The sequence below is a fragment of the Pezoporus occidentalis genome, unplaced genomic scaffold (genome assembly GCF_034315485.1).
Source record: "Pezoporus occidentalis ecotype Australia unplaced genomic scaffold, CSIRO_AGI_Poc_V1 ctg18, whole genome shotgun sequence".
NCBI lineage: Eukaryota > Metazoa > Chordata > Aves > Psittaciformes > Psittacidae > Pezoporus > Pezoporus occidentalis.
In genome coordinates this window covers 9,983,855-10,010,578 of record NW_026913640.1, presented here as the reverse complement: position 1 = coordinate 10,010,578, position 26,724 = coordinate 9,983,855, and the positions used below count along the sequence as shown (strand labels likewise).

The 26,724-nt window shown below is 36.7% G+C and overlaps 1 protein-coding gene across 1 annotated transcript in view; it reads left to right on the top strand.

The window, feature by feature from the left end:
- The window catches only part of DDX10 (DEAD-box helicase 10), a 174,742-nt gene that overhangs the window by 10,777 nt on the left and 137,241 nt on the right, over positions 1–26,724 (top strand). The window contains exons 7-11 of the mRNA XM_062615306.1: positions 1,835–1,961; positions 2,123–2,285; positions 3,885–3,969; positions 18,523–18,624; positions 23,538–23,625. Of these exons, the coding sequence (XP_062471290.1) occupies positions 1,835–1,961; positions 2,123–2,285; positions 3,885–3,969; positions 18,523–18,624; positions 23,538–23,625 (565 nt within the window). The remainder of the gene's footprint in view (positions 1–1,834; positions 1,962–2,122; positions 2,286–3,884; positions 3,970–18,522; positions 18,625–23,537; positions 23,626–26,724) is intronic.

Genomic DNA, 26,724 nt, shown 5'->3' with positions numbered 1-26,724 from the left:
TACAGGGAGGCTGAACTTCCACTTCTCTTGTGGCTCCTCAGGTAGCTTCTCAGACTGGAAGCAAGCTCCAGAGTGGGTTATAGCCTGAATGGAGTAGTGTCCTGGCTCTAGTAGCACTCATTTCTGAATTGCTCTTTTTTTTTTGTTGTATGGCTTTCTTGCCTCCTGCATGTGCATACTTACTGTGCAGAACCACCACATGTGTTGCACAAGTACAGTTCTGTGTGCTCTTGATAAATCTGGCTATCCAAGGAAATGAACTAGTTCATGTCAAGTCTTGTGCCTTCCTTATGTGCTGGGTTTGCTGTGCACGTTGAGGACTCCAGCTCTGTGCACACAAAATAAATCTGTCATGCTATATAATTTGGATCAGAATAGGAGGCCTTTGCTAGAAGCGGTCTGCCAAGCTCAAAAAATCTGTGTCACTAAATGAAAAACTTACATGTTGCTTTTTTGTCATTTTTTTTCTTTTGAAATCTAAATGAAGAATATAACACTTTGCATTCCTGTGGGCTCAGTCATCTAGGTGTAGAATTGCTTATGAACATGTAAGATTCTTTTTCTACTCTTCTATGACATATACGTCTATTTCCATATGTAAAATGCAGGAAGGTGAAGCACAGTGATATACATGGCTTTCCCAAGAGCAAATGAGAAATGCAAACAGCAAAATGAACAGCAGAACCAGGCTGAGTCTTGAGACAGTTTATTTGATTATCTCTGCATTGTACTGCAAATACCATTTTTTTAATCAGTAGTGCTATCAAAGGCATCTTAAATAAGCATGATTGCTAAAAAAGAAAAAGTATGGTTAATTTCCTCTTATCAGAAGTGGGTGTGCAAGCGTAGTATGTAGTCTTCATTTTGAGGACTGACTATACATCTGTTTCTCAGATCTCACATTTTTTGTGAAGACTATTTTAAAGTATATTTAAATTTTTAAGTATTTAGGGGAGTGCAATTAGATAATAAGCTAAATAAAAAAAAGTATTTGTTTTAGAATTTACTGATTAAGTGTGTAGTAGGTTATTACCTTATGAAAACACTTTTCTCTGAAAGATTTACAAAGTGAAAGGTGCTGTGGCATAATTCGAATTCAACAGTAGAATAGAAACTGGAGCAGTGTCTTGTGATTTCATCCTCCCAGGTGGCCATCCTTAGTAAAGTGATTTTGAAAACTGTTTAGGATGTTTAGGATGAAGCAGGGGGACTGGAGAGATGAGCCTTTTTATGTATTTCTAGGGCAAATACGATAGATAAAATAAAACCCCTTATTTTCTAAAGAATGGAGAGTTAAGATGATAGTTCAGAGCTTTAAAAGGTCACTTTGCATGTCAGTGTAGTCAGTAGAAGTACATCAATGCTCTTTTTTTTTTTCTTTTTGTACATGATTAAACTGTGCTTTTGATATTGCCTTAAGCACAAATGATGCTTTAATAGAACTAATAAGACAAAACTGCATTTTAAGTCAAGGCAATCTGAATGTTGCTGCTTAGCTGTGGAAGGAGTTTGGCTTGCTAGTAGTAAACGAATTTAGAAGTAATGTCAAAAGCTGTCCACCCCTCCTCATTGGCTTTTAGTGAGGGAATTGATTTTTCTTTCAAGAGTAGCTTTATAGTGGTGCTGCTATATGACTTGTTCCTCAAAGCGGGAGAATTTTCCATCCCGACTCATTTTCTTTTCTCCTCTTTCTGGGTATTTGTCAGACACCTTTGACATAAAAGAAAGGTCAGGCAGCTCTGTAGATACTGTATGGCTGTACAGTCTCTTCCTTTCTTTCTCATTTGAATGTTTTGGCAACTAACGATATCTGAATGTATTTATTTTTTTTTAGTACCCCAGCGACTTTGGATCAGAACTACGTTGTTTGTGAACTTCAGCAGAAAGTAAACATGTTGTATTCCTTCCTGAGAAGTCACTTGAAAAAGAAGAGCATTGTGTTTTTTGCAAGCTGTAAAGAGGTATGGCTATTTCCCTCCTTCCTCCATAGCAACTCTGGTCTCCAGGATGGAGAAAAATGTATTTCATTTGATGTGTTAAGTCATTTGCTAGATACTGGGTATGATCTTAATAAGTTTAACATTGCATAGTAAATTTTATTTTTTCTTGGTTTGTTGGGTAGGTTCAGTATCTATTCCGAGTGTTCTGTAAGCTTCAGCCTGGTCTTCCTGTACTGGCACTCCATGGCAAGCAGCAGCAGATGAAGAGAATGGAAGTCTACACTTGTTTTGTTCGGAAAAAAGCAGCAGTACTTTTTGCTACGGATATTGCAGCTCGTGGTCTGGGTATGTACCCACAGAAGCAATGGCTTTCACAAAGTGATGATCTGACTCTATTGAGATTTTTTTATCAGACTTTATGCTCTGAAGACCAACATGATTTGTAAGACATGAAGCTGTAGTTTGCTTAAGAGCTCATCAGGGTGTCTTGTCAGAGACATGCTTCTTAAGAGTTCTTTACTAAGAGGCCCACTTTATTTGTGTTTATTTTTTCTTTTTTTGTCAAAAAAGACCTACATAGTCTTGAAATTACTTCTTTTAGTAAGATAGTCAGTGGTAACTATCCTTTCTTATTTAAGTCTGTAGATGATCTAGTTGTTCTAGCCATGTTCCATGACAAGTATCTGGAACAAGGGAAAATGTTAATAGTGATGTATTTACTCACTACATGCCGTAAGGCAAGGTTTCAGCAGTTTTAAGTATTTCTTATGTGCCTGTATCCTGGGGTTTTTTCCAAAGGATATGAAAAATTACTAACCTACCAGTATGTGCAAATGAAAACCTGAAGAAATTTTAATATCTGAACTGTGAATGGCATTATAGGAATGTATTCTTAAGGGGTGGAAAAACAGATGAGGGGAAAAAGCAAGAGCATTTGTAGGACCTGTTTTGGCTTGAGTTTCTTCCTCTGGTCATTACCTGCTGAATTCTCATTTAGTTCTTTATATTTTTAGTGGATACTTTGGACTTTTTTTTTTCTTCCTTTTTCAAATTTTTTTTCCTTAGTACTTGGAGGCATTGAAGTATGACACAAGACTGTTTTCAGGAGTCTATGCAGCCTTCTTTCAGATAGCAAACCCTGTTGTCCAAATGTAAGGTTTTGTCATCAGTAATCTATGGAGGGAAGGAAGGTGCTCTAGAAACTGAAGGCAGAAATGGAAACTTGTTTCTCATACTTTTTACACTGCTGAAATCTCACTGGTGAGGATCTATTGTGGGTGTGGTTATCTGGGTTTAGAGTTTAGGTATAATAGTGCACTACAGCATGGCTGCAGTCTTGATTGGGAAGTAACACAAACTTAATTCAGTGCAGAACACACTGCTGCTGGGTGAGGTGCAGCAGGTAGAAAATTCTTATTAATGATATCCTTCATATTCAATGTTGACTTGTTTGTGAAGCTTCAGTATACCCTTCTGTCTTTGAGAGGGGCTATGGTATTTTTGTATGTGGACAGCTGAGGTAGAGCTATCTCTCCACATCTAAGCCAGTGGTATAGAATAATAATCCTGTAGGTGAAAAGTGGGTCAGATATTATTATTTAATTATTAAATGTAATGGTGTTTCATCGTATGTGTCACACAAAGCATGTCTGTTCTTGTCAAGTGTGAAATTATGTTCCATTCAGTGCACTGTCATAATTTAGGAAATGAAGACAGCATTAATTTTAGCTTTCTTTGAAGAGAATGACTGTTTATGATATGCTAATACATGCAATTAATTTTCATTTCAGAGGTTGCACCCAATGTTTGTAAATTGGTCTAAGTGATGGTTGTTACAGGAATTAATACTTCAATACAATATGATGCACTTGAGTAGGATTTTGAGTATAGTGAGCTTAAATTTTGTCTGATTTCTTTTTTTTTTTTTTTTTTTTCTTTACACAGATTTTCCAGCAGTGAACTGGGTTATTCAGTTTGATTGTCCAGAAGATGCAAACACATACATCCACAGAGTAGGAAGAACAGCCAGGTTTGTTTTCACTTTTCATAAATATTTTAATGTTTAAAACTTTATCACTGTAGGGACAGGTAATTGGGTGAAGACTCATTTGAAAAAAAAGTCAAGATATAATTTGGAAAGAAAGGCAGGCTGTTATCACCAGAAGACCCTTTTAATTACATAAGAGTAATGGTTTGGCGTAATCACTTCTTGGTGAAGCTTCAGGGACATGTTACAGCAGCCAGAAAATGTACGCTTAGTTGTTTAATCTGATCAGGGAAGATTAATAGTGAAGAAGCAAAAATCTTCTTGCACTTGGCAGGATTACCTCAAAGGCTGAGTTGAGCATGTCTGTGAGTGGAAAAGCTTGTATTGCAACCATCTTTTATAGATAAATTAGGCTTTAGACTGTGGATCCAATTTCGTTGTGTCATTGAAGACTCTTCAAAAGAATGGAAATAAATCTTCCGTATTTATTAACTTGGGAAGGAAGGAATCAATGTTAATTACAGGTTAAATTTTTAATTTTCCGAGTAGTTTGTAAAATTACATTCTTTGGGATAGCTTTAGTTAAAATGCTTGTGGTTAAGCCTTTATGACGGAAGGGAGTTACCCAGATACACTGTTGAAAAACCTGGTTCTTGATCTCTGAAGCAGATTTTTTAAGAGAAATAGGAGCTGCATGTAATTCAGTAGATCAAAACCCTTACACAATTATCTGAAGAAAGAAATGCAAGACTTGGCATTCTGTCTGGTACATAATTTAGTTTGTTTGTAGTAGGGTGTGCAATATAGGTGGTTGTCAAACCTAAGGAGAGCAGTTGCTTAGAGTAGGACATCAGCACTGCACTGTAGGGTTTTGAAATCTGTCTTCCTGGATCAGATGGCTTTAAATTTTGGTGACTGTTATAGGAGTGTGTACCTTCCAGCCCTCTTCCAGAATGTGGAAATTCTAGCCATGTTTTAATTGTAATTAATAACATTTCTGCCCTGTTTTATTCTGTGCTCTCTATTTTCTTATCTGTTATATTAGAAAGAAATAATACATTTTTAAGTGCATTTGGAAAAAAACCCCAAACCTGTCTATTAACAAACCCAGCAAATTTTATGTGTAGCTATTTGGCTAAATTCAAATCCAAATATAATCTCATGTGTGCCAGTTGAGAGAAATGCATATAGTCTTAGTTAGAATTCTGGGGGTTTGTGTTTGTTTGTGGGGTTTCTTACTTATTTTTATTTATTCCCAAATCTGTGTGGCTTCCACACAGACTTGTAATAGTGTCATTATGACATATTGTCATCATGGAAGGGAAAACGATATATTTGGCACTGTTTAATTGGCAGTTTCTTGGAGGCTTGGGCTCTTGCCGAGCTGTGTTGCTGGGTTAAAGCACCTCCCTGGAGTTACAATCCTCAGGCCTTTTTCTGATTCTCATTAGACACTGAGAAGATGTATTGTAAGTGGGTTTAGAGAGGGGAAGCAGTTACATAAAGATGAATAACCCCCCTTTTTCCCTAATGCTTTTAATAAAATGTCACTCTGAGGAGGATTTAGCCTTGCAATCTTAAGGGTCCATCTTCAAGCAGCTTCTTAAATACAGCCTTCTGTGATAGCCTGAGGGACAGATTCAGACAAAATGCAGCTGATGGTCTGTGCCGTAAGCCATGGGTTGTGCAGGTTGCTTGCTCCTTTCTTCTCTGGGCTGTTGTTCACATTTCCTTTTATGTGAATTTCTTACTAGCCAGACCTTAAGGAAATTGGGAGTACATCTGAGCAAGTTGTTTGAACTGGCAGGGTGGTGGCTGATACTGAAAACAAATTCCTTCTGTAGGAAAAGCTTTATGGGTAATCTCTGTTTCTTAATCTGATACAAAGATCAACATACCTACCTTGGGCTTTCATTTTGGAGAAACATACAGGCTCACTTGTCCTCAAAGTAAAGCAGTCCTGGAAAGAGATTTGTTTAGTGAACTTAACAGCATGAAATAAATATTTGAAAATACAACAAAGGAGATATTAAATAGTTGTAAGTAAATACTGTGCACTAAGTAAATATGCTAATGCAGTTTTAAATGTAGATAATTGAGAGTGTACTTCTCGGTGAACTCTTTAAAAAGTGTTGAATAAGAAACTTGTTTTTCAATAGCTACAGTTAGTGTGAGAAGCTTGTGTTTCTTATAGAAACTAGATAAAAATGAACTGAACTGCAGTTTAGTAGTCCTCATTAATGAGGTTAGAGGTAATGACAAATTTTCATGGGTTTATGAGAGTGTATAATTGCATAGAATGAAAGCTAAATTAAATCTCGCAGCTAATTAAGAGACTTAAACTGAAATTAAACCTGGGATTCCAAGTACTGTTTACTTCTGAAAGCAGATTATTTTGTGATGCAAAAGTAAATATGAAAGCTAAGAGAGAAATGATTTTGTGGATGGGGTGGAAAAAACTTTGACTAATAATTGTGGATGGGGGTTGGAACTAGGTAATCTTAAGGTCTTTTCCAACCCTAACTATTCTATGATTCTGTGAGTTTACTGTTTTTCAAAGCCTTACCTAAGATGAAACAAATTGGTTGATTTTTAAGTGGATAAGACCACCATGTTCCCTAAGTAGCATTTCACTTACATTTTATCCTGCTAAAGAACAGAAATTGCAACTCCTGCATTTTTCGATTTATGGTAAAGTAAGATCAAGAAAATCTGGGATTTGTCCAGAAATCCTTTTACTTTACAGCAGAATTGGCATCTTGAGTGGTCTGAGGTTGTTTCTTTTCTTTTTTTTTTTGTTTTAAACTTGAAAGATATGCTACAGTTGGAGCGGTTGGAAGCTCTTTCTTCCAACTGCTATTAAAGTGTTTATTAAAAGTCTTAACTAGTTCACTAACAGAATTTCTAAAATGCTGACAGTGTCATGGCTAAGCCCATAAGTATTTTGGCTCTATTTTTGTCACACAATATCTTAGAAAAGTCTGTAATCTAAAATACTGGATCACAGTGTTTACCTAGGTTTTTTAGTTTCATAAATTCAAAGTGAAAGACCTGCTTGTAGCAGATGTCTTCAAAACTATTTTCTTCTGATTTTTAATTTCTGTTGATGCCTTCTGTTCTGTAGCCTACGAAGCCTACAGGTAAAAATATTCTTTGATCAATTTTGTGAAACAAGTTCCAGTGCCACTAGGGGACAGCAGAAGATAATAATTTTTGAAGCACCTCGATACTTGCTTTTTTCCAAATGTGTTTTGTAAGTTGTATGGCATGAAAAAAACATATTTAGGGATGTTTTTCTTTCAGTCATGAATGCATTGAGGAGTAGAAAAGACACTGAAGAGTCTATTTAGGCTTTCTATTCATGCGTAAATATCTTGTATTTTGGATGTACCTGTATCCTGGCATGTCTCAGTAATAAATATTTTTTCAGCATTACATTCCTCCTTCTGCTTTGTTTTCTTCTTTCCCTTCAGAGGAGACTATTGAAAACTAGTACTTGATTTTAGTGAGCTTTCTGTCAGGAGTATTAGTTTTTACCTTTTTTCTTTATTTTTTTAAACACTGGTAGTGGAAGGTTAAACAGAATAAATATTTTTGCTCTGTAGTTTTCATTTGTGGTATGTCCAGAACTTCTTTATAGGATTTAGGTCTGACTCAGGCTCAGACTTCTGATGGTATTTAATCAAGAGTAGTTGGTTAGGTTTCTTAGATGCTTAAACTGAGTTTGGAAATCTGTAGTTTTGTTGTTGTTTTTAAATGCAGTGTTCATACAGACATGCATGTTCTATCTAGCTCTACTTGTGCTTTTTTCCCTGTGGTATAATTATGCTCTGAAGACAAAAAGAATTCTGTCTTCCCAAAGCAAGGTACTGTTTTGCCTACCATCTTTGTACTGGCTGATGTGATGGTTGGAGCCAAGAAGTATGAATAAAGACTTAAATGATCTATAGATTTTTTTGATGCCTTGTGAATACTGAACAATACACACACATCAAATTTTGAAAAGGTGAAAAGGGCAGGTCATATAATGATCTTACTCTGTCATGAAGAGTGCTTTGAAGCATGCTCATTGAGGCTCTATTTAAGCAATTGCACAATATATGTGTGAAAGTGAGACTAATGAGCCTTTAGAATAATCCTTGCAAGTGGCAATAAAGTGTTTCAAAATGCGAGGGGCTCAATGGATTTTTTTTCAATGATGGAAATTCGATGATATTTCTTTTCTCCTTTTTCATTGGGAATTATATCCCAAAGATACATGTCTTGGGTCCTGAAGAAGCATTACATTCAATATGGCAGCTTCTTGTTTGATTTTTAATATTTAAGACCCACTGAAGTGCTTTTACTGATGCTTCTTTAAAAATAAATGCAGTGTTTGGATCATCTCATGTTATATTTCATTCAAGTCATCGTCCTAACTCAAATTAAGTAAAAATAGCTGCTGGTGGAGGTCACAAGAAATTGTTGACACCACATATTTAACTTGCAATTCACGTTACTAAATTCTCTAAAATTAAACTCTGTAAGCTAGCTACATTCCTGACAGTGGTCTTTGGTGCTGCAGTTTTGCTGCACTGCACTGTGTTATCCATTAGAATTCTCTTTATAATGGCATGGTATGAATATTCCAATACACTGAAATAATAAGTGGCTAAGGTTATTACCTGTTGACATGAAGCCATACTGCAAGCTGTAATAAGAAATAAATAAGCACATACATTTTAATGCAGTAGAATGGACACAGCTGCTGAGGAAAATTGATTGCTTATAGTCTAGGCTGGAGGACCAGACAACCTCCCAAGGCCTTTTGAATTCACTTTATTCTGAGACTAGCATGGTAAGGTTGGTGAGCCGCTGCCTATTCTTGCCTGTTATTTCTTGTGATTAGGTCTGCCTGGCAAACAAGGACACTTACCCAGTTACGACTGAACGAAGGGGATTGTGGTTTTGTGATATGAATAAAACACAGTTGCATTGTTCTCACAACTTGGCAGTAGGTTATGGATGGGCATAAATTCAGGAAAAGAGTTTCAAGCGATCAGAGAAAGGCAAAATAAAACCTCACAAATCTCTTACTTCATAGCAGTATTTACTGATAAGATTTTGGGGATACTGAACTCTGAAGACTGTGCAATGGGAAAATAGTAGTGAACAAAGCATTAGAAGTGAGCTAAAGCAAAAATCAAAAAATGAAGTCGGTTCAATTTTTGTTTGTCTGTATGGGCTCTGTGGGATGTCGGGCTGTTCACAACCCATGGGAAAGAGCTCTTCTCCCCCTCTGAATTGAGGAACCAGCAGTGAACACAGGGTGTTTGCAGCGTTTGCTCAGCTGTGAATAACAAGCACCCTTTCTAGTCTCTTGTAATTTTTGTTGGGCTGCTGTGGTAAAACTTGCTGTAGATGATATAGCACGGTATCAGCAGTGCACACAGATCTCTTGTTAAGGATTTCTTGTTTTAAAGAAAAGTATCTACTACAAAAAGAGACCATTGATCATGTAGATGGAATAGAAATTCTGATTTTCATGCATTTGTATTCTGTTCTCGTTTGTCACTTGTAAAAACAGAATAACAAATTGCCATGTTACGCAGAAATCCAGCAGCATAGAAGGTATGATGCGCAGGAGAGAAAAAACCTCTTTCTGCTCCTGGGCTTGGAGAAATAGTGTTTTCTTGGTTCAAAGCTTAGATTTCACCAGTCCTCATCCCGTCAGAAGGCTTGGGACGGTAGTATGATTGGAAACTCCTGAATTTGAGCCCAGTATGAAAGATCTAAAGTTGTTACTTTGTTTAAGAAATATGTTTAAAAATGGTAGCTTATTATATAAGATTTAACAGTTGAATTTTAAAATGAAACTATGGATTATTGTATTTCCGTGAATGGCCTTAGGGGTAGATATAGATATTAGTTTTCCTTTGTTGAAGGATACTGTGTGGGTGAATAGATTTATTCATATGCATATCAGATTGAAATAGGTCTTCTCAGAATAAAACTGTCCATTTTGATATGCTTGGGGTATATATTTATAGATGCCTTATTGTTCCTTTACACAGAGAGTGCAATACAAACATCTGAATCAATGAAATGCTTTTTCCTTCACTAATGTAGTTAATGTATTGACAAATTGAAAATAATTTTAAACTAAAAACTACATGCCAGAAATAATAGAACTTGACTCACTTTTTTTCTAGTCCCTATTATATTAAGCACAATTGTTCAGTTTTCAGCTAACCTATAGATTGAGAAGTCACTGCCTTACAAAAGCTGGATGTATACTGGCATACTTAGATGGTGATTCTTTCTTTTCAAGTATTTCTTACAACAGATGAAGAACTGTAATGTGCCACTTCCCCCCCCCCCCCCCCTCCTCAAGTCTCACTTGCAGTAATGTATACATTCACAAATACATATATAATTTCACTGGCATATTCTTTCAGTCTTTAAAGGGGTAAATCTTTGCTCTAGAAGCAGGGATCTATGCTTCTTTTTGATTTTTACTTGTGAGTTATTCAATGCTATGGAATTGTCTTCTGGTTTATTTATGGAAACTAAAATTGTAAGCAAAGGTTTAAAGAACATGACTGTTGCAAAATAAAGTGCTCCAGAATATTTGAGAAGGATGTGAATAGTGTGCAGTGAATAAATGATCATCTTACATGGTGAATAATTTGGCTTCAGAGTGGAAGTAACTATTAAATAGTTTTGTATTAATAGTTTGGCAACCATGTACGGTGAACAAACGGTCCAGCGGAAGAAGAGTGAAAGTAACATAATTACACTGTGTCATAAGGCACATGCAAAATCAGGTAAATTCAGTGGGCTTTGTTTTGATGCTACTCCAAATGCTTAACTGCTGACCTTAATGTTTTAAGGAAAGCAGTCTTTTGGTTACTTCTGGTAAGTCTAACAAATTTGATCTGGGTGAGAAATAAGACAGTTGAGAAATTGATTTGTCTTCCCTGTGCCTGATTTCCTTCCTCTGAAGGGATCTACTGTGGAGAGTTTCTGCAATACTAAAGTATCTGAAGGTTGCTTCCTGGTTTGGAAGCAACATTCTCCTGGAATGCTAGACGTTTTAGGAATTGGCTTTGATTTAAGCTCACAAGTTCTGCAGTGCTACCTTACTTGCTTCTCTGTCTTTTGACAGATGAGATGACAGCATATGTTGATACTATACATCCTGGCCCAGTTAGGCTAAAATTAGATCTTTAATAAAGTCAACTTGGTGAAGTCCTGATGAAGTTACAGATGAAAATAAAACCCCAGGCAACAAACCACTTTTTTTTTTTCTTTTTTTGAGTACAGGTGAAGATGTGTGACCTCCAAAGCATAAAACTTATATATACTTATGGTTCAATGCATGTTCATGTATGATAAATATCTTCAGAAACACCTCCTTTATATTGAGTAGTTTTGTAATGGGAAATCCCAGTTCAAGAAACTGTAATGCAAGCATCTTTATATCTGCTACCCATCTCCAAATTTTATGATTATCTCATCATACCATTTTCTCCTTTGCCAGTTTCTAAAATAGATTATTTTTTTCTTGCCAAACAAAGCAGAAATACTGCCTTTAACTCTCTTGAAATTTGGCATCAACTTGTATCTTCTGAAATACAAATGTTAGGGAAATATGTTGCAATACATATGTTCAAGGCAACCTGTGTAACGTTTCCTGTAGGGTCTGCATATCCATGCAGGGTATCCTTATAGTTCTCTCTATTGCTTTCCCATAACTTTTTTTTTGTTCCGTACTGGATGTCTGCCCTACAGCAGAACAAATACTGGTGCCTGATGACCATCAATCAGATGGTTTACATTCCTATTTTATTCTGGTATCACTGTGACTCGTGTGTCATTGACAAAATACAGTGCATTTGACTGCACTGTATGTTATGATGGTTGTGGTAAGGATGTAAAATTACTCTGAATGTAGTTAGAACAAGCTCAACTCTAGCTGCATGGCAAGGTGGAGTTGATTAATAACCATGCTATGTTTTCATCTATTGCCTTTTTTGGTAATGGTAATATTGTTTGCTATAATAGTATCAGTGAGGGGTATGTGCAGCCTTTGACTGGATCTGATCAGGGGTAGGTTAAGACAGGTGAAGATTAGCAAAAATTGAGTGTCTGTTTGGCCTGCATGAAAAGCATTTTTTCTTGTCCTGTCCTGCTGAATCGTCACCATGCTATTAGTTTCTTCATGCACCATTCCAGCTCTCAGTTCAGAGTGATCTTATTGCAGAAGTTTAAGATAGATTCTGTCTTGGTGAATAAATGATCCTCTTGATTTTAGTGTTTTTTCTTTGTTTTTGTTGCTTGTTTGTTTTTTTATGCATGTGTGATTTTGTGTATGGAATTAGTTGGCAACTCTGTGTTTCTCTGTTAGGGAAATGGGGTTTTTTACATTTTAAACTATTTTTCTCTGCTTCTATTTAGCCACTACCACATTGTCCTAAATAATTTATTACTTTTTGTTCTTGTCCAGCCTTTGGTGCTTGCCTTTGTTTGTAGGTATCCTTTTTCTCATCTGCAGTCAGTGTAAATATATCATTCCTACCCTTTGCTTTAAAGTGCTAATGATTTGTCACAGCTTCATTGCTTCTAAGTAAGCCACTCTCCATTTATCAGCAATTCTGGTCTAGTGGGCAGGTCCCTGAAGATTGGAGGTTGGCCGGTCTATCTATAAAAAGGGCAGGAAGGAAGACCCTGGAAACTACAGGCCTGTCAGCAGAGGGGTCTGGACAGCAACCTATGGTATGAGGTTCAGGAAGGCAAAGTTCCGTGTCCTGCACTTGAGTCACAACAGTCCCATGCAATGCTACAGGCCTGGGGAAGAGTGGCTGGAAAAGCTGCTTAGTGGAAAAGGACCTGGGGACGTTGGTGAGCAGCATCTGAACATAAGACAGCTTGTGCACAGGCAGCCAAGAAGGCCAACAGCATCCTGGCCTGTATCAACCATCGTATGTCCAGCAGGATTAGGGCAGTGCCCTGTACTTGGCACTTGCGAGGCTGCATGTTGAATCCTGTGTTTAGTTCTGGTCTCTTCATGGCATGAAAGACATTGAGGTGCTGGAGTGGGTCCAGAGAAGAGGAATGAAGCTGGTGAAGGTCTGGAGAATGTCTCATGAGAAGCAGCTGGAGGAACTGGGGTTGTGCATCCTGGAGAAAAGGAGGCTCAGGGGTGGGCTTTATTGCTCCCTACAACTTCCTGAAAGGAGGATGTAGTGAGGAAGTGTCTGGTCTCTTCTCCCAGGTGGTGGCATGAGAGGAAATTGCCTCAAATTGTGCCAGGGAAGGTTTAGACTGTATATTAGAAAACATTTCTTCACAGAGATGGTGGTCATGCATTGGAACAGGCTGCCCAGGGAAGTGGTGGAATCACTGTCACTGAAAGTGTTCCACAACCATGTAGATAAGGTCTTTATTGACATGATTTAGTGGTGGACATGGCAGTGCTGGGGTATAGGTTGGCCTTGATGATCTTAAAGGTCTTTTCTAACCTGGTTGATTCTATGATTCTAAGTAAAGATTGAGTTGCAGAGAAGTTACTTGCCTTTCTGATAAGTATTGAAACCAACAAGACACTAGAAAATAAGAACTGGAAGTATGCATTGGTTTGGTGTTTTTTTTTTCTTTTTTATCATCTGTTTATTTTTTTTTTATTTTTGCTTTATTTTTGTTTTTTTCCCTGAAAGATTTTCTGCAAGCAAGATGCATTTTTCCATAGAATTAGAATGAGTTGTATCTGATATCCTGAGAGACTATCAAATTAACAATGCGAAGATGTGTGCCTGCTCTGGTTTCTTGATCACCTTGAGGAGATGACAAGATGAGTAATATCATCAATTACTACACATGCAAGAAAGTTTGATTACTTTGAGGTTTTTAATTTACTGTTCTCCAGCACAGTTGAGGTGCAGATGTAGTGAATAATAAGTCTCCAGAGTGAATTAGCCTCTTAGGACAGATACATGAGTTTAGTGATGATGGACAACTTGAAGGCTGCAGTGAGCAAGAGTGGGGAGAACTTCTCCTGATGTCGTCTCATCTGCAGAAGTAGTCCTCCTGAAGAATTTCACTAGCTGAGGTTGACTCTTCATCCATAAAGGTTTTAAGATTTTATCTGTCTACTATAAATGTTCTTTTGTTGGCTTTAGTGGAGAGCTAAATACTTAGAATACTGAGAGTTGCTCTTTTCTCTGATGTTTTAGGCATTGTGATAGAAACAAGATCTAAGTGTTCTTTACTGTTTCTGCCAGTTTTGTAAGTTTGCCAGTATAGAAGCTTTTGATATGAAAGACAGAGCGAAAACATTTTGGAAAACTGAAATTTCCACTGCAACCTCTTTTTGAGGTTATCTTTAAAACCATAATTTTCTTACTACCACATTACTAGGTTGTTCTTTTCTTTTTTTTGAAAAATACGATAATACTCTATCCAAGTAAAACTCCCTTTTTATGGGTTCATATTTTGCTGTCTTTGCAAAATCTGTCCCCTGGGACAGACAGAAACCATCCCAGATGGTGCTTAAGATGGTTTGGTTTTCAGCCTTCTCAATTCCATAATGATTTCATTTTCATATTTAGCCCTAAGGAGCAGCATTAATATTAAACTGTCTGGTTTAATTAAATAAATTGCACAATATAAAAATGGGCAAAGACTGTTCCTCCTTAACTTCAAGTACATTTAAAATACTGGCATGTAAAAGAGCGAATGTTTCCAAAGTAGGCAAGGAAAAAGATTACACTGCATCAGTGATTACCAGATGTCTTTCAGTCCCTTTGAATTTCTGAAGGCATCAGATCTTAGAAATTTTTAGGGTTGCTTTTTGTTTTCCTTAGTAGTTGCCAAAATATGAAAAAGTATAGGTGTTTGGAAACCTCTGTGTCTTTGTTTATTTTAATGTAATTATTTCTTTGCTTGGCTCTAGTACTATTTCTGCTTTATAAAGACTTTGCAAGACAATGTAAACATTGAATTAGTTGTTGTCTATAGATAGAAAGTTTAATGCTTATTTTCTTTTTCTGGATCATCTGTGGAATGTGCCTTCAGAATTGCATCTTCTGAATTTGTACTTTCTGAAAAATACTTGACTTGACATTTAATGTGTTTAGCACTTACAACACATGGGAACACCTTTCAAGGGTCAGGTTGGAGGTTCATCTTTGTCCTGCATCCTATTTTAAGTGGGATCTCATGGGTACTGAGGAAAAGCTATCAAAGTAAAACTAACGTAGAATGATACTTCCTGTACTGTATCATGCCTGAGTTTGGTTTTGTGGCTTGCAAGAGAGGATATCTTCACTCTCTGGCCCTTAATGGATATTTCTTCCATGATTTGTAATACAGTGTCCTTTCATAGCATGTTGCACACTGAATAAAATAAATATAATAAAGCAACAATTTAAGAATGTGAAGTCAAGCACCCCAGGGTAAGAAATGCCAGAAGCTACAAAACAGCACAAATCATTTCATGCCTTTGACTAAAAGAATCTGCAAAAACATCCTTTGTAGGTGTTTATATAGTATGATCAAGACTTTTTTGTCATCTTGACAAATGAGGAGGATTTTTATTAAGACACTAAACAGACATTCTTTCCAGGTATTGGAACATTCATGTTACTCTTTTAGGAAATCCATTCCTTTCATATCATCTGTTTTGAAGAGAAGAACAGAGCTGTGTGTTACTCCATACTCTTAAATCGGTGAGAGACTGGTATTAACAGCATTATCTCTGTCTTCCTGTATGATACAGGCTTTGGGTAGATTAAAGAGAATATTTTCATCCTTCTTTCCAGCAGTGTTCTGAGACCTCAGGTTCTTTTGATGAATAACTAGCTGCCTTGAAACTGTGATCATCAATTTTTGCCGTAAAATGCAAAGTCCTCTAAGGTTCTGTGGCTCTCCAGGATTTCATTGCTTGTGCAAGTGGCAGTGTCTGACAGGCACCCGCTTCTTGGAAGTATCATCTAGAGTATGGCTGGATTAAAATACATAGAGCTTTCTTAGAAGGTATACTCGGTCTATGTAAGCAAGTCATGCCCAATCTTAATTATTATGTGAAGGGTGCAAACATTCATGGGATGTGTGGTCAGCAGTGACTTAATGGCCTCCTATGCTGTTGGTAAAGACAAAAAATTGTCTTAAACCAAACTTATATATGGGTTTCTTTAGAACTCATTTTTTTAGAAAGATCGTGGAAGCTGGTATTTCTGCATTAAGAAACTTTAGGTCTGCTAATAAAATGGATTAAAATAAAGTTGTTACAGTTTTTATACAGTATCTCTCTGTCACCCACATCCCTAAAGCAGTATTGTTCAGGCAAAGTCCAAATGTCTTACCATTTCTATGGTACTCTTACCAAACCATATATAACCGGTAAACTTATGCAGTGTTGGTGTGTGGCAGAGACATATCCTGTGTGGTATCAATGTGATTTCTGTGTAAAATCTGAAAGTCTGGAATGTGAGTGTTAAAATCCCATGATGGAAACACTTACTAAAATTTTTAAAATTATCGTTAAAATTCAGTCAGTAAACTCATCATGTATAGCACTGGGAGGTGTGCGGGGAAGCATCCAAGAGCATTTTGTTGTGATATTTCAAATCATCAAATGTAAGCAGAGAGCTGTAATAAAAGCTGTCAGAGTGTTTTAACTGCAGATTTTGTTGCTATTTGCATTGCTTACTATGCTGTGACAGATAATGTTTATAGTTTTCAAACAGTTCTGCAGTACTGTTTTTTGCCAAGTGAGAAGTATTTATGCTTGGAGAAATGTGAGCTTCCTGTATTCCATCTGAAATGACTTTCATCATATAATGGTATGGTTTGTGTTTGGTGTGCCTGAGAACACCCTTCTGTGTTCTCTGGCCTTCGGTTGAAAACCTCTCTTCAGCCAAAGAGTCTTGACTCTAAGACTTCCTTAAATAGCACTTAACGTTCCCTTTTCTATGCACAGACTGCACTGGTGTTTCATTCTGTCATTCCTGAGCTTTTATTGGAAAGTTGTGTGACCTATCCTGGCATAGCCTTGCTCTATGTGATATCAAAGAAAAACTAGTACTCCCACTCTTCTGCTGCCAGTTTATATCTTTGGTATAGTATCATTTCCTTAACGGTTCTCTTGATGGAGAAGAGCGAATGCAACTGGAGTAAAGACCCAACAAGGGAATGTGTGATGGACTAACAGAAGCTGAAGATCTGTAAAATAGCAGTAGAGTGGAATAAAGATAAAAGAAACCATTAACTTTCCTTATAGGAAGACAGAAAGGACAAACCAGATATGCTGAGGATGGATGGAAAGTTTTACCAGCTTGAAAAATAATTAAAATTGAAAAATTGGAAAAAAAATACAAAGAGAATTTTCTGTTTCAAATAAGTGGAGCACTTAGTCATAGAAGTGTACATATAGGCTTACAATCTGCTGCTGCTTGGGGACTTCCCCCTATCTCTTTTCAGTCTAGAGCTGCTTTACATAGTAATTGATCAGTCTCTTAATTTGCTCTCTCCCACCCATTGCTCTCATCAGTTGGTTGTGAGCTGGATTCTGTCCAGTTTTGTCATCTTTCTGAAATTCTGTGGTATCGTTTTTTTTAGTGTAATGGAGGACTTCATGTAATATTTTCCTACCAATCTGTACTCTTAAGAACTGTTTGTAAATGTAAATGAGGAAACAATATCTGTGTTATGATAGGTAAGGGCCTAGATAATGCGTACATGCTAACTGATCATTACTGCTTCTGCAGTAGGACTTAAACCCACTGTCTTGTTTGTTTATTGATGCTGTTGGGTCTTTTTTTTACTCCATGAATCTCATTAAATTGCTAAAAGTAGGACCTGTAATTTTCTTACACAAAGAAAGGACAGGACGTTGCTTTACCCTGTATCTTGAGTAATTACCAACTTCGTCTATATTTGACATGGCTGTTAAGTGCGCTGAGGAGTGAATACTAGATTGAGATACTGTTCTTACAGGATTGGTCTGATTATATCTTCTGTACCTAAATACTGCTTTTGTAAATGAAAGAACTCCTGGTTTTATGCCTTTCTTTCAGTGATGCCCTTGTGACCTGTTGAAAGAGTAGCCTCTATTGAAGCCTCTATTGAATATGCAAGTAGTTGTTTGGGGTGAAGACACTTACCCTTTCCTAGCTTTTACTTTCTTTGCTGGTAGGATATGCAGAGGAGACTCAATTGTTACTAAGTGTTAAGATTTGCCTGTTGCTAGAGGGTGAATTCAAGTAGCCTGATCTAGTATGGTAAGCTTTGGTCAAGTGCCATTTGATTGCCACTAACATTTCTCATGTAAGGAAGAAAAGATCCACTAATCTGAATCTGTGTCTTAGACCCAGATGTGTAGAGCTCTAGATGTATTTTGAAATAAGCTCAGGTGGAGATATTATCAAATCACTTAACTGGTTTACCTCTTCTTTTTGTTTTGTGAAGTGAGGATTTTGTTTTGTGAAGAGAGGAACCATCCTCTTTGGGATGCTTCTAAGGAAGCAAATGTAAATTCTTGGATATTGAAAACATTAACAGAAGTTGTGTTGTTTGCATGTTTGCTTGAGGTCTCTCTTTTATTCCCCTCACCAGGTACAAAGAAGGTGGTGAAGCTTTGTTAGTATTGCTTCCCTCAGAAGAAAAGGGTATGGTGGAACAGTTGGCACAGAAGAAAGTACCCATCAGTGAAATCAAGTAAGTGATTCATGGTCTGTTTGTTATTCAGCTTTCTGTCTACAGGAATATTGTGTGATGCACATATGAAAACTGTGGTGGAATAAAATGCTTGAGTTGCCTGGAGCTGGACAAATAAAGGGGATCATTTTGTTTTGGTAGTGTTGTAGAAGGAAAAGAACTTCAGAGATTACCTATTCCATCCCTTTCTCAAAGGCAGGATGAGCTGCACAAGTCATTCTTATCAGATGCTTTTCTAACTTGCCAATTAATGTATTCACAATTTCCTGAAGTGATCTCATCTATACGCAGCAGTTCCTACCATTAACGTCTTTTCTTCAAGCATCTGATAAGCCTTGGAAGTAATTTAAGTGAAATACTTCCTTTGTCCTGTGCCAAGAATATATGGGGAATGATTTATTCTCTTACTCTTTTCAACTATTTTTTATGTAATTGAGCATTATCATGCTACCTCTTTCTCTTTGCAGATTAAACAATTACAATTTCTTTAATCTGTCCTTGTATATTTCTTATGCCTGTTACTATTCTTGTGTCTCTTACCTTTTTTTTTCCTTAGTTCTATACTATTCCTGTAGTTTGTCATGATCTTTCTGAATCAGTTAAAGAGCAGGAAATAAGAGATGTGGCTAAATGGTCATTTTACATACTAGAGAGAGTATTCCGATGGATACCTGTAGATGCCAATGCTATCTGTACAAAAGGCTGTACTAAACCTAACTAAAAAGGTTTAGATTTAAGGTTTAGTTTTACTTTTGCAAGTATTTTTGATGTATAGGATACACCATTTCGGAGACAGTTGTGAACTGCACTTATGAGTCCTACTTCTATGTAGCAAACTATATATACAGTAGTTAGTGAAGTAAATACACCTTTTCTGGTCAAACGTATGTTATCAGTTTGGTTTAGAACATGTGTGAACTTCAAACATGAGACAACTCTTTCTGAAACAGTGAAAATGGAGTCAAAGAACTACCAGAGGTCTTAATTGTGCTTAACGCTTTCTTTTGACATTGCTGTTAAAAAAAGCCCAAGCAACAGAAAACAACAACAAAAACCAACCAGAAAACCCCCAACTGAATGTGGACAATATCAGTAAAGAAATGAGTTAAAGAAACTGAATTAAAATAAGATACTTTATTTTCTTGTAAGCGTTGTAGTGCATTAAAAGGATCTGTTGTATAACCACCACAGCCTAAGCAAATTGTCTCTTTTTCCAAACTTCATCTTTTTCCTTCTTAAAATATTTATTAAAATAATTTATTTGAATAAACATCTGATCTCATGCACGTTATAAATATTTCACCTAAGCTCTTAAAGTCTTGAGTAATGCAGTTAATTGTTTGAACAGCTTATCACAGAAAATGGTAAAAAAGCCTTTTTAGCTTGTATTTACCCATGTAAATCCAAATCAGTATTTTTGTACCAGAATAACAATTCAATTTTAATAAGGCAAATACTTCATTTCCCTCCCAGTAAATGCATCTTCTATTTATAATACAAGTTAGATGTGTTTCTCCAGACATCCATGGCTGCATCTCTTAACACATTCTTGCTAATCTGATGGAAAACTCTCTGGTTGATTTTTTTTTTTTTTTTTTTTCTTAGAATATCACCCCAAAAATTCACTCTTTTGCCAAGATACTAAGACATATGCCCATAATAAAAACATTCAAGTAACGTTCTGAACTGGAGTCATTATAAGCAAGGTCAGGGCATTTGATTGATAATAGATTTGAAAAACCTGCCCCAAGATCCAGTTTTTTAATGTGCAAAACATACATTATTAGTATTTGTAACATCATCATGAAGAGAATTGTCTGCCTAGTGTGGATAAGGCTTAAATGGTTTTAGCATCATTCTAATAACAGGCTAACTAAAATCCTTAAAAAAAAAAATAAAAATTCCTTGTAATTACTTCTGGATTGCAAACCAGTTTCATCCTCAAAAGTTTTAACCACAAATTTGCTTGGGTTGTTTACTTCTAGCCACTTTCCCAATTAATACAACCATGGCATGTTTTATCGGTTGATAAATTAATGAAGAAGTTGCATCAACCCGTGGATCATGTTCTGGGTCTTCTGTTCAAGTCTTCTGGTCTGGTTTGTGCATATTCATGTAATATTAGATTCTCAAGAATTTCGAGTCTTACAGCCTAACTCACATGTTAGAAGGTAATGAGCATTGCTCACTGCCAACAGGGTTTAACCCTGCAGGCTTCTGAAATTCATTCTGAAGGTTTTATGTTTCTAAAACATCACTGTCAAAGTGTGTGTTTTGCTGTTCTAGTTAGCCTATTATTTTGTGTAAGAATCACAAGAACCAGTCTTCTGTCACTTTCCTTGTTTTGTATTTTCTGAATTGCAAACAGCACTTTTATTTCATTTAGACAAAGTTTTTAAAATAGATCCATAATTTGACAGGAGAGAGGGGAAGAACTTTTTCGCTTTTCCAGAGCACCTATTCCAAAGGCTAGTGTTTGGGCTCTTTCCTTAATTTTGAATTTTAAATATAAGCTCCCTGTGGAGCTTGTTAGTATCCCATTCTTTTCTAATCAGTACAGGCTGTCAATTCACAGCTTTTAACAATATATCTCTTTTTCATTGTTCAAACAGAGCAAGGGAAAATGCAAGTATGCAGTAATAAATACTGTATTTTAAAGCATTCAAATATAGCAAAAAATTACTCTGAAATGATAAACTATTATGTACATACTTGTAAGGAGTCTATAACTTCAAAGTTTTTGATGCAAGCTGTAAACTGAAATTATTTTTAATCATACCTTGAGACTACTTAATTGCATTCAGTTTTGAGTAACACGATAAAAGCTGCTTCCTAAGGGGTTATCTTTGAGATCTGTACTCACAAAGTAAGAAAAGAAATAAACAGCCTAGTTAAAAGGACTGTCAATATCATAAAATCCCCTTATAGTCTTTGCATAGTTGGTTCTAGCTTACTGGTTCTTAGCTGTTAGGCAAGCTTATAAGTTACGGTAATTCATTTAAGTGTTTAGCTTTTAGGTTTGTCTCTCCAAATAGTCCCATGTATGTAATCATAGAATGGTTTGGGTGGGAGAGGACCTTAAGATCATCTGGTTTCACCCCCTCTGCCATGGCAGGACACCTCCCACTACACCAGGTTGCTCAAGGCCCCATTCAGACTGGCCTTGATTACTGCCAGGGATGGAGCATCCAGAACTTCTTTGGGCAACCTGTTCCAGTGTCTCACCACCCTCATAGTAAAGAATTTTGTCCTTATGTCCAACCTTAATCTCCCTTGTTAAAGTTTGAACCCATTGTCCCTTGTCCTATCACTACAGTCCCTGATTTCCTGATGAAGAGTCCCTTTCCTCTTAGTATTCGTCCTTAGTATTTGTGCTGTTTTATACTTGTCTTCAGTCCTACTTTAAGCTTTCTTCTTGAGTTTCAGATCATTGTAAACATTTTGATTTCATCTGGCCAGCCTTTTTACTCTTCCTGCTGTCTTTCCTCTGCAGTGAGGTTGTATACTTTGTATTTGTACCTTTTTCCTTTGTTAGAATCATAAATATTTTGTCAACTTCTCAGTCTTGTTTTGTAGACTAAAATCTAGAAGAGCCTTCTATTTACTTTTTCCATCTTTGGTGTCTTGTGTGCATTCCATCCTGCTTTGCATTTCAAAGACTTGGTCAGTTTGTTCCCCACTGAATTTTTTATGCCTCTTTCTTTTTTTTTCTTAAGTCTTTACACTTTCAGAGCAAATTATGTGCTGGCTTGAAACTGGAACTCGGCTTTTTGATCTTTCACTAAAACTGTAGCCACATAGCTCTTGTGCTCACTACAGTTTTCCACTACCTGTATCTGGCAGAGATAAGAAATTGAAATGGTGAGGGAGTTTCATGTCTTTAAAGTAATACCCTCCAACCCCTTGCGTAATTGCTGCTTTCATATTTAGTAAGAATAATAGATGATCATAATGTCTTATATTACAAAAATAACTATAAAGTGTTTCTTACCTTGTATTTTAATTGGTTATGGTTTTTTAGAGTGACTTATTGCTATGTGAAGAGACATGATTTTGTTTGGGTTTTTTTTCTTGACTCTCTTCAGTAAAGTCTGTGTTTTGTTGTACAGTGCAGGATAGCATGGCCCACAGGAGCAAGGACCATATTGAGAAACCTGTGCGTCTCTTTTGACCTCTGCTTGAGGACTAACCTCCTACGATGTTTGGTAGTTTATCTGATATACTAGAGTGGTACTAGCAGATCAAAACCAGAAGTAGATAAGAAAAGATATGGGCAAATAAACCTGGATTAGTGTAGGTATCATGGGTGTAAGTGTAAAAATCCAGAGTCTGGAAGAGGAATTGTATACCTTCCTAGTAGGTTTAATGGCATTTTCTGTAATAGTTACTCTTCTTTATTCACTTGATCAATATTTTGAGGAGCTCTTAAATTTGTTTAATCTCAGTGTACTTTATTTTTGCTCATCTGGCTGTAAGAAAGAAGTACTTAAATTTCAGCATTCTCAGGGCAGTGGATCTTATTTAAGCTTGTCAAAAATGCTGTGAATTTTGTTATGAAGATTATTTCAGTATAAGGTAGCACTGTAATTCATTATGGTTTTTTCTATTTATTTTTTTTCTCAGCGTTTTTATAAATTCAGGAAGTACTGCTAATTGTGGCTTCACTGAAAACTGTCTTTGGGTAAAAAGTTTGAGCTTCCATTTGTCTTTTATGTATTAATTGTTTGAGGAGTGTATGCTTCATCTTTAATACAGTTCCATTCTAAGCTGTTTCAGAGTGGTAATAACTAACGCGTATTAAAGCAGTGCAGAAGACGTGAAAATACTCCTGAAAACTTAATAGGTGCTTATTTTTGCATGTTCTAATAATAAAAGCTAACTTTTTTCTTCTTCTTTTTTTTTTTTTTAATTAGAATTAATCCTGAAAAACTTACAGACATCCAAAAGAGAATGCAAGCTTTCTTAGCTCAAGATCAGGAGTTGAAAGAGAGAGCTCAAAGGGTAAGTCATCTGCTGCACTATAGCTCTTGAGGTATGCTAGTTAAATTGAACTGCTGTTGGCATAACTGACCTGCTCAGGTATGCCCTAGAAATAGTGCTTGCAGCTGCTGAATTTTTCTGACTTCTTAACTTTTAAACAATGGCATCTATAGAAACAGTAATCATGAATCTATGATTCTGTGTATTAGCAGTTGGTGTAAGTATGCCTGTCTAGCCTGTTTAAGTTGACATAGGCTCAACATGGGCTCATGACACTGATGTCTGAAGAGCCAGCTGACCTACTGCTGTCCAGCCCAAATTGAGGCAAATACTTGAGGACATATTTATTTTAGAGTCTTGGACATGAAAGTAATTTTTAATTTAGCGTTCAGTGCTTCTCAGCTGTTGGAGGGGGTTTTAATGTTTTGTTTGAGTCTCTCCCAGCTATTTGAGACCTGAACCTGGGAAGGAGGAACCCCGTACACCAGTACAGGCTGTGACCAAATGGTTGGAAAAGAACTTTGCAGAAGGGGACCTGGGGCGTCAGGTTGTCCTAGTGGCCAACAGGGTAAATCTGAGCCAGCAATGTGCCTTTGCAGCAAAGAAGGCCAACTACATTCTGGGTGACATTAGGCGCAGCGTTGCTGGCAGATCAAGGGAGGGGGTACTTTTTGATGTTTAGGTATCCCAGGTTTCTGTAGTGAACAAAGAACTACTTCTAGCATGTGGAATGCTTCATCCAAAAGTTGCAGAGGGCAGATGTACTGGGGGCATATTATAGTCAATTGTAACTGCCACAGGAAGTTGCTGTTGCACAAATTTGTATCAGAAGTGACAGAGCATCTGGCTGGGGGAGGATGCGAGTAGAAGGAAGTCAGCATCATCTTACTTGGAATGAAAACACTAACAAGCCTCTGTTTCTGGCACTGGCCTTTTAAGGTCTCTTAAAAGGCAGAGAGATATCATTCTGAATTGGGCTAAATAAGATAAAGTTTCAAAGTAGCACAAGAATCAGATCAATCATGAGCTGTCTGACAGTGTTACAGATAAAAAAATTAATTTTGAATTCCTTTAAAATAGCCATATTTATTGCAGTTTTTCATTTGTGGGTAGCAGTGCTGTGTCATCTTACAGACAAACTTATATACATTCGGTTTTTGAAAATCTTAATGTATGGACAAGTGGTTTATTATAGAAGTGTTCCTCCTTAGTAAGATTTAATTAATGATGAGTGTTCAGACATACTGGGCAAATGTGCCTCAGTAGTCTTAATGTATCAGTGAATAAAAGAATAAAAATGATCCAAGTAAAATTGTGGCCTTGGATCTTTATCTGGGTTGCTGGATTTCTCAAAGGCATGGATGTTGTGCTGTTTAGCCTGTCTCTTGCAAGCTGCCAAATTCTTGACATTTGTAAGAAATAAATACCTGAATGGATCAGATAACAGTGAAACAGCACAGCTACGCACAGAAGTTCCAGTAGGATGCAGTTTACTGTGTTGAGGGCATGCGTCCTCTTAGCTTGTTGATTCACTTCAGGAATATTTTATTTTGTTTAAAAAAAGAAAAAAGAAGAAAGTAAGTACTTGATTGCTAATTGTTTCAACAAACTTCATGGTTCATTTGATAGGACATGGTTCCTCTGCCTTTGCTTGTAGAGAGGATGAATAGGCTGGGGCTTCTTTGAAAACTTTGCAGTTTCTCTTATGGACTGATGCTGCCCTTTGGCATTTCTTGTAACTTTAATATTTAATCAATTCATCCAGGTCTGAAAACTGGTTTAAAAAAGAATGTGTTTTTCTTGCTAGTTTGAATGTTGCTGTGTAGGGGTGCTAGGACACTGAGGTGATGTCTGTCTGTTAAATCTTCATTACACCCAGAGGGATGTGTCTGAGAGTCCAGTCATACCCTGTTACTTTGAGTTCTGTCAAAACAGCACATAAATTGAATTGGATGGGTTTTAATATTTAAAACTATTATCCAAGAAATATATAAACAAATTTAAATATAGAAAACTAGAAGAGCGTATTACTTGTTGCCTTATGTATTTCTAGTACAATAATCTCAGGCGGTTTTGGGGGCCTTTAGCTACTATGGTAATAGAGCTGTTATGTTTCTGTTTTCCAACCTTAACATCTTCCGTAATGGTGTAAGTTAACTTACACAACATTTTTGTAAAGTTCAGTTATTTAAAAAAAACTCTGAAAGTGATTTCATACTAGCAAAAATAGCAGAGGACAACAGCAATTGATAGAAGAGTAGGAAAAAAGCTCAGGTTAGCTAAACTTGTTCTCCCTTTGCTGTCTAGGTATGTGTGCAGAGTGTGACCAAGTCTTAAGAGAATTGAATAAAATCCAAGAGGGATGACAGCATTTTTGAAAGGAGCTCGAAGTGAATGTACAGAAACCAAATAAAAATCAAAGAAGTCATTTGCTCTTTCTGTGTTTCATTTCTCTTCTTGTAAATTAGGAAATTTCTGTACTGTATCTAACTTTTCTAGTTTAGTTTAGGTGTTGGGTGTTCCTACTTTGGTGAAGTGTTCAATGTCTAAAATAATAGAGAATGAGATCAGCTGAAGACTTTAATCATCATTATACTACTATTGAATGATCTCTTACCTTAATTAAGATGTCTGTTTGAACATAGAACAACACCATCCTGCATACACTCCATGACAAACCTGGTTAAGTGGGCTGAACCCTGTTGACAGCTGATAGATGCGAGTTAGAACATCTGGCATTTTTTTGGCGGTTCATTCTTAGTTGTCGTAGGGCTTGATACCTGTGCAAAAGGTGTGTTCTTTCTGCCCCTTGTCTATCATTTATAAATTTCTGGACCATGTGTACCAAAGATAGACTAGTAGAGTATGTGGATGGCTTTGTAGGTTATCCAACAGGCAGAATGAGTTTTCTACCCTGCGGCGTGTAGTGACTCATGTAAATCTTTGGATCTGCAGCTCTCAGATTCACAGAAAAGATACTTCTGGATCAGCCTGCTTTTTTCCACCTGTCACTACATAGAAAAAAGAGTCTCTGTCATTTATTTTTGTCACTGCTAGCTAGACAGCAGTAGATTAATGAGATCTGTCAAATTTGAAGCCTTTCTGGTTGTCCTCCTAAAA